Source organism: Herpailurus yagouaroundi, unplaced genomic scaffold, assembly GCF_014898765.1.
Source record: "Herpailurus yagouaroundi ecotype Mexico unplaced genomic scaffold, PumYag 188, whole genome shotgun sequence".
Lineage (NCBI taxonomy): Eukaryota > Metazoa > Chordata > Mammalia > Carnivora > Felidae > Herpailurus > Herpailurus yagouaroundi.
Genome location: NW_024412419.1, coordinates 33,324,498 through 33,332,280, shown reverse-complemented (window position 1 = coordinate 33,332,280; position 7,783 = coordinate 33,324,498). Strand labels below are relative to the sequence as shown.

At 38.0% G+C, this 7,783-nt stretch overlaps 1 protein-coding gene and 1 long non-coding RNA gene across 14 annotated transcripts in view; one reads left to right on the top strand and one right to left on the bottom strand.

The window, feature by feature from the left end:
- SLC8A1 (solute carrier family 8 member A1) overlaps window positions 1–7,783 on the top strand; it is a 387,431-nt gene that overhangs the window by 317,244 nt on the left and 62,404 nt on the right. For 7 of the 13 annotated variants that reach the window (XM_040496602.1, XM_040496604.1, XM_040496606.1 and 4 more), the window contains 3 exons: window positions 4,044–4,150; window positions 7,283–7,303; window positions 7,736–7,753. In XM_040496602.1, coding sequence (XP_040352536.1) covers window positions 4,044–4,150; window positions 7,283–7,303; window positions 7,736–7,753 — 146 coding nt within the window. Of the gene's footprint in view, window positions 1–4,043; window positions 4,151–4,699; window positions 4,804–7,282; window positions 7,304–7,735; window positions 7,754–7,783 lie in introns of all 13 variants that reach the window. The other 6 variants (XM_040496608.1, XM_040496600.1, XM_040496598.1 and 3 more) reach the window with 2 other exon arrangements.
- On the bottom strand, window positions 5,344–7,276 carry LOC121044382 (uncharacterized). Its single transcript, XR_005797278.1, has 2 exons — window positions 6,774–7,276; window positions 5,344–5,688 (listed from the first exon to the last, which is right to left on the bottom strand). It is a non-coding gene; the product is annotated as an uncharacterized LOC121044382 (long non-coding RNA).

Below are 7,783 nucleotides of genomic sequence, written 5' to 3'. Positions count from 1 at the left end.
GAGAGACTGAGAAGTCAAAATAGTTGTTGGTTTATTATCAGAGAAAAAGCACTACAAAGAAATCAAAAGGAATAGCCCGTATTTTTCCACTAAACAAATTGATCTTCCTTAAAATCTTTTCCCCCCTAGAAATGGAACCAAGGTGTATTACTATAAAAATTTTGGCCATATTGAGAAATCATCTAATGTTATCATAAGATCTGTAACTACTTTGCTAGTTTCCAGAAAACATCTTTTTTATAGTACACTCAACAACTTTAGAGAGATGTTTTAAAAAAATCAAGTGAAAAGTTCTCATTACCTTCTTCATAATTATGGTAGATGAAAATTGCACGATATCAGCTTTTCTATTTGTTCCTTATCAGGGCAGAGTACAAGAGTTGTCATTCGTTGAAGGGCTATGTCTACCTGAGTCTTCCAGTCTTGTTTTGGTTAACCTTTCAGTCTAAAGAAATAAAACTTGACTTGACTGCTACCTGTCGGTAAAGAGAACAAAAGGACAGCCAACAGGAATCTGTGTTCTCAGGGAGAGGGAGTCCCTGTTATAAAGCAAAAGCCCTTTGAATATGGGATTGGTGTGGCAATGGGGGGTGGGGGTGGGGTGCAAACGGGAGGGCCTTTAATCTTTTCAGTCCTTGAGATTCTATATCCACTGCAAAATTATGAGGAACAGAGGTGTGCTTCTGCTGATTATCAAACTAGAATAACTGGAGTCCTTACCAAATCCACCCCATCTCATGTAACTTCCCCTGTGATGGAAGAAGTGGCATTAGGCTCTGAAAAGTGAGCAAAGGACAGCCTAAGGATAAGTTCCCTTAAAAATTACATTGGTTAGGGGGTGCCTGGGTGGCTCAATCGGTTAAGCTTCTGGCTCTTGATTTCAGCTCAGGTCATGATCTCATGGTCCTGGGATCAAGCCCCAAGTCAGACTCTGGGCTGGGCTCTGCGCTGAGTATGAAGCCTGGTTAAGATTCTCCCTCTCCTTCTGCCCCTCCTCTGCTCGTGCTCGCTCTCTCTTTCTCTCTCAAATTATGTTAGTCATTTTCACCTTTGCTACCTTTGCTAGGGGGAGAAGTGAAAGGTGAACATTAGCAATCTCTTCTGATTTTTGCCTCTCTTGATTTCAAGGGCTAATTCATAAGGATTAACTTTATCCTGCCTCTTTAAATGGACTGAAATGTCCTTCAATAATCAAGTTGCCTATTAATAGTTTTACTATGCAAGAGCACCAAAATCAATTTATAATTTAATGGTTCCTCCTGTCAGGGATACTATTGATGGTATTATTAGTGATTTTGAAATAATATGCCATTATGCAAATCCCATCTATTTTAGGTGTCTTTGCCAGGCACCTACAGAGGTACTGTTTTCTTTTTCTTCATCTTTGATTTTCCAGTCTTACAGTTATCAAATCCTGAAACATTTTCTAAGGATTATGGACCTAGTAAATATTGATAATCTAAAGGTAAACTTTCAGTGCTTATTGTATTATACAAATTGTGTGGGATTTTATATTTCTCATACTCCAGAGTATAGAAAATAAAACTGCTACAACAATAGAGGATTAAATTCACAAAGGATATGAAACAATGTTATTTGGTTACTTCCATTCATTTGTGAATGAGTGGTCATGTTGCTTTTTGGGAAGAAAACCAGTAGTTTTTTCTTAACAGACTTACCCGGTTAGCCAGGCTACTCCAGTCGTCTCTATGGTGCTCTATTTATGCAAATCAAAAAAACGTGGGATTACACATAGGATGGGTTGGGACTGCAAGATGCAGAAAGAGAAGCCAAATGTTTTTAGGTAATATAAGCAAGAGCATTGCAACATAACATTCAGCTTAATGTAGCTGAACTACATTAAGCTACATTCATTCAACTTCATGAAGCTGCCTTGATAAGGCATGTTAGACCATCAAGTCCAGAAGATGGTGGCAGGGCCCTTCTAATGCCCATCAGCACTTTGCCACACTTGGTCTTACGGGTGATTTCTTTAGTGGAATTGTACAACTGCAGTTTATAAGGCAGGAAGATGGAAATTAATACCCCAAATGCATAACTTCAATGACAAAGAGGATAGACATTTGGCAGGTTTTGCAAAATAAACTTGATTTCACTGATAACATCAAATTCAGTTCTGAAATAAAGAGTTCATGTATCATCATGGCTTACATCTCTTGTGCTCTCTCTAATAATTTTTAACTTTTGGAGATTGAGGAATGATCAGATATCTTAATATAGTCAGGGCAGGCTGATTTTATTATAGATTTACACTCTCTCACTCTCTAAGTAAATGGGTCACTTCCAGAAAACAATTCTAGAAGTTAGACAGGAACTGTTCACTGTATACACGTAGTTGGACTTCATCACATTGTTGGTAGTTTTGTAAATACCTAACTACTCTTTAAAAATGATTTAAAAAATAAAAAATAAATAAAAATAAAAATAATTATTGTTTTAGTCATTTACAGATGTTCACCTGGGCTTAGTATTTCAGTCTTTGAGAACACAGCTGAGATAGAAAAGGCCCTGTTATGAACCCCAATTCCTCAGTAATGAGAAATTAGATATGAGCATCATTCAGGGATATTCTTTAGCTGAGGAACAGAGAGCCGGTTATGGGGCTCCAAAGGACCAGATGCAATCATTTGATCTCATTTCCACAATGTTAACCCCAGAAAGTAAGACTAAAGCATTTAGCATTAGGAACTAGGATTTTCAGAAAATTAAAAGCAACTTCTACCTTTATTTAATACTAGGAAAGAACACTGAAGCTCCTTGTCATACATAGGTCTAAATGAAACTTGATGGCTTTGGTCAATAACTAGAAGAAAAAAAAAAGATTATAAACAAAATTTGTTCCAGAAGATCTAGAAAACTCCACTCAAACTAAATAACGTCCATGACATTAAAACTGTGTCTATGTAAATTCATTGTTTCAAAAACTTTAGTCAGAAATGTTCTTGGCCAATGTTACTGGAAAAAAATTTTTTTTCAAGGACAAGCAAGTGTTTAGGGGGCTCTGAGTAAGTTGCAATATAGGAAGTGATTAAGCCCTTATTAATTAGAAGGTAACATTAGATTTCTTTTCACAGTCATCAGGCTTATGGGAAATTGACATTTGCATAATATTTGCATTTGTCCTACTGTCTGTCAGTCACTCTCAACCAGAGGACCCTAAGGCTACAAGTGCTAATGGATGGATTACAGGAAGAATTCTTAAATGCCTTGGTGTATTGCTAGAGTTGGAAATAGTATAAATGGTATATTTTGTAAGAGTTGAAATTCAACTTTGGAGGGATGAAAATAACTATAACATCATGGTTCCCCATCCCCCACCTTCCAAAACAGCTATTGGGAGGCCTCAGCTTTCTTCTTTAGAAAGACAAATAAAACATGAACACCTTCCCCTTGAGATCTAGGTGGAAAATCTGACTAACTTGAAGAAGAGTCTGATTCTAGGACATTGGGTGGGGTAACATAAAAGTGTTTGATTTTGTGATGGTCTTATACATTTATTACTTTAATAAAACTTTATGATAAAAATATTATGTTTGGAAATACAGTAAAGCAGAATGAAGGTAAAAAAATTAAAAAATGACCCATAAGCCAGTCACTCACAGATAACCTCTGTTGATATTTTGATGTGATTTACCTATTTGTTCTAAAGGATTGATTTCCCAGGCACAGCTCAGACAATCCTACGATTAAGGCATTTACTAAGTAAATATTTTTTTTTCTTATTATTGTGATCTGTGTTCTTCTGCTTTTCCTCCTCATGATGCTGATGATAAACCTATTAGTCCTGAGTGCTACATGTTGCCTAAAATCATTCCATGGCCTTGGGCAGGGGAGCTATGCATTGGGTGACCTCGATAATCTTACAGACCTACCCCACACCCATTCTGGAAGAACAAAGTGACGGAAGGTTCTCTGGAAGTACAGAAGTTTGTCTGGAAGTGCAGCTCGTTAACCTTGCTTTCCTCTTCTCTATGTTCCTTCTCTTTCCCTTGTTCGTCAATTTCTACTCTTCTCTGTTTCAGCAAAACAATATCAGTCAAGGTAATTGATGATGAGGAGTATGAGAAAAACAAGACCTTCTTCCTTGAGATTGGAGAGCCCCGCCTGGTGGAGATGAGTGAGAAGAAAGGTGGGGGAGCTGCTCCAGGGCTGAGCCCAACAGCTTCTTGCTGGCCTGTGCCACCCCTGGATGCCTGCACTCTTCAGACGTGACTCACAACACACACATCCCTCCACCTATGTAACAGGGCATAGATCTCACCCCCCGGGGGCCACAGGGGTCCCAACCTGTAGCGCCATCAGCCAATTCTGGCCACTCTGCACGCTGCAGGGCTGAGAAACGAACGTTCAGTGCAGTCAATCAGGCCTCCATTTCTGGGAAAGATGGTGCTAATGTTTGCCAGGCCAAAATGAAGCCAACTTTCTGATCTCTCTTCCTAAGTTGGGATACTTCCTGACAGCTAAGTGAAGCAGGAAGAAATGGTGTAAGTGGTAAATTGGAAGAAAACGTCACCGGGGCCAGCTGGGAGTAGCCGTGATGCCCTTTTACATACTTCTGGAGGTCCATGTGTTGCCAGTTCAACCTTCATAACATCACAGTAACATGCAGCTTGGTGAACACCTAGCATGAGCGTGTGACGCCAACCATTTGTTTTGCCTTTGTCTTGTGTTCCCACAGGAAGATCATTACCATTAGAATATTTGACCGTGAGGAATATGAGAAAGAGTGCAGTTTCTCCCTTGTGCTTGAGGAACCAAAATGGATAAGAAGAGGAATGACAGGTGTGAGAGTATACAAAGACATACCAGCGAGAAATTGTACTCTTCTCTCTCCGTGTCTCCTACTCTCACACTTAACTCTCTCCTCTTCCTCGGCTCCAAGTACTATCCTTTATTTCCTTGGAAGCTTTAGCAATTTCATCCCCTTCCCTCATTCACAAGTGCACCAAGAAATGCCCCCTCTCTTCAGGAAACGCCCACTAACCTGGGTTGAAACGCAGACTTAAGAAATACCGTAAGAGATTTCTGTAAATCAGAAGTGATGATCTAAAAGCATGATTTCTGTGTTCAGTTATTCACTATTCAGGGATTGTTCTAAAATGTGCTTCTGACTACCAAATCTCCCCTTGAACATTAGTCATAAAAACTTAGTGATAATGCTTATTAGTAATGACTAATAAGTAATGACTTCTAACTAATGCCATTAGTCTAATGGCAACTAATAGGAACTTTTGAGATAATTCAGTAATTAGGCTCCTTTCCACAACCCAGTTTTCAAAAAAATAGATATTTAATAAGAGCAAAGACCCTTGAAGAATACTGTTGTACACATTGTAGCATCCATTTGGCCTAAGATTTTTCATATCATCAAATATGACATTTCCAAGGGACAAGAGGTAGACACGAATTTAGGCCTTGCTTAAGGCCTAGCCAGCCTTATGCTCCAAAATGTTTTGATCCTTATAGAATTGACAGTTTTCTAATATGTATAGTAAAAAGGAAAAATAAATAGCAGTATCCTTAAAGCTAGATTTTTTTTTAGTTGATTTGTACTTACTTATTTTTAGAAAATATTTGACAAAGAAGCCAATTTCTTTGTGCTCTTTGATTTTATATCTATTTCCACGGCCTAGTTTTCATAAGGAAGGACAGGAATTTTATACCACCCTTAAAGATAATATTTTGTTCTGAATCATCACAAGGCTTCATATAATTGCCTTCTACTAGTGGCCATTTTAAAGGGATTATGTAAATGAGCATTCTACACATTAATAGATCTTACTCACTGCATACAAACATGCATGCAGTAGCATAGGAGACGATTAGACCACTTGGTAAGAAATTTATACTTTTACATGTAAGAAAAAAAAATCAAATATAGTCTATTCCTGTATAGACTCAACATTTGGGGGAATTTGATCTCACATTTGTAAGAACTCACAGACTTCAGAGTCCGTCAGAAAAAAAAAAAAAGTATATGTCCTGACTTAATCATGTCCCAAAGGAACATTTTGGGGACTCATTTTAATGCGGTCTATTTAATATGCTCCATAGGCAGTAGGCAGAAGGAAAAGACACTGTAGAAAACTGAGCTGATTTCTTACAAAGATGGGATCAAAAATGCCTCATTAGCATACAGGAAAAAAGCACTTACTTCTAAATGTATTCCTCCAAAACACTGTCTTTTATCTAAAGGAAGAGCATCTTAGATACAGCTCTTTCAATTGCCATTTTAGTAAAATATGCCCTCATGTGAAAGCAAATTAAAATTCCTTGATAGCACTATCTGGTTTCGCACCCTTCCAAGTGGATTCTTGTCACTATAAGTGAAATTACTGACTTGTTTTAGAAAGTATCCTCTAATGCCACTACCATTAGCAGGAAAACAGGACTGAAAATGTAATTGTAGCATTCTCCTCCACAACTCCTGAAGTAATTGGTATATGTTTAGCTAGGTAGCTTTCACCAAAATAAAGCGCCACTGTATAGTCTGGGTTTAAAGCACATAACCTGGAAGATAAATCACGGATGTCCCACCCCACCCCACCTCCACCTGCCTTGTCGGTTTCCATGAAGTTACAGGTCCACAAGAAGTAGTGTGATCGTGCACTTATAATATGCATAAGTCATAGATAAGGACACACACATAAGTGCTAATTCCTGGGACTCAAGTTTTGAAGGTTTAAAAAACATAAGCATCCCTTGATGGCCAGTGAATACCAAATAAGTAGAACCTCCAGAGAGGGCTTTACCTTGTGCCAAAGTCTCCGTCAGGCAGGGCAGCCAAAATAGAATTTCCTGAGATGTTCTTTCTATCGTCATTGAACGACAGGTATCATACCTGAGATCCTGGATGATTTAAGACTCCCGTATGTTGGGTTCAGTAACTCTCTGGCAATATGTAATGAGGAAGACTCAGTCAAATAAAGTTAAGATTAACTCCGTAAAATATTTCTACTGTGTGTGGTAAACTGGATACGTATAGTGTATGTAAACATATACAGTAGAAATGTTTTATGAAGTCCCCAGGTGAACTGTACACATATATAATCAACCACACACATTTCCAAAAATTAGCGTTGGGATTGTTTATTTGAAAATATTCCCAATGCCACATTTCCTTGGGGTGCACCCATGTTAGCAGTGGCCCCCTACCACTGTAATCAAATCTGCCTGGATTTCTTTCTGCTGATATTCCTCTTACTTTCATTATTCATCTGGTCTCTTATTCTGTGTTTGTCTTTGTCTGTTTCTTTCACAGCCCTGTTACTGAATGAGCTTGGTAAGCATTTCATTTCTTGCATTTCCTTTCCATTTTTCTAAGTTATTTTCCATGAATGTCAGGTGATACAGTACCTTTCTGACTCTTATTTCTGTTGGTTTACTAGCCATATTGTTGTGTAGGGCCGCTGGCCTCATTTTTGTGTAGTTCAGATAGTTTATATTCCATTTTTAGTTCAGTGCAGTCTCTTTAAAAACCAGCGGTTGCTTAGGTATGCACAAGAATTAAATTTGTGCACTAAGCCCCGTAATCTTAAAAGAATGAGTAGCGATTAACTCATGTGCAGATGTTTTCAGTTTTTTCTTAATTGTGAATATAATTTGGCAAGTTTCTGTATCTTAGATGGGTGGTCAGGCAGCCAATGTCACTAGTATTTGTTATTTAGATTGTAAGTTAAATAAATTGTAACATTTGTTCTTTTTTCTTTTTTAGGTGGCTTCACAATAACAGGTATGAATTTTTAAAGCTAATGACGTCAAA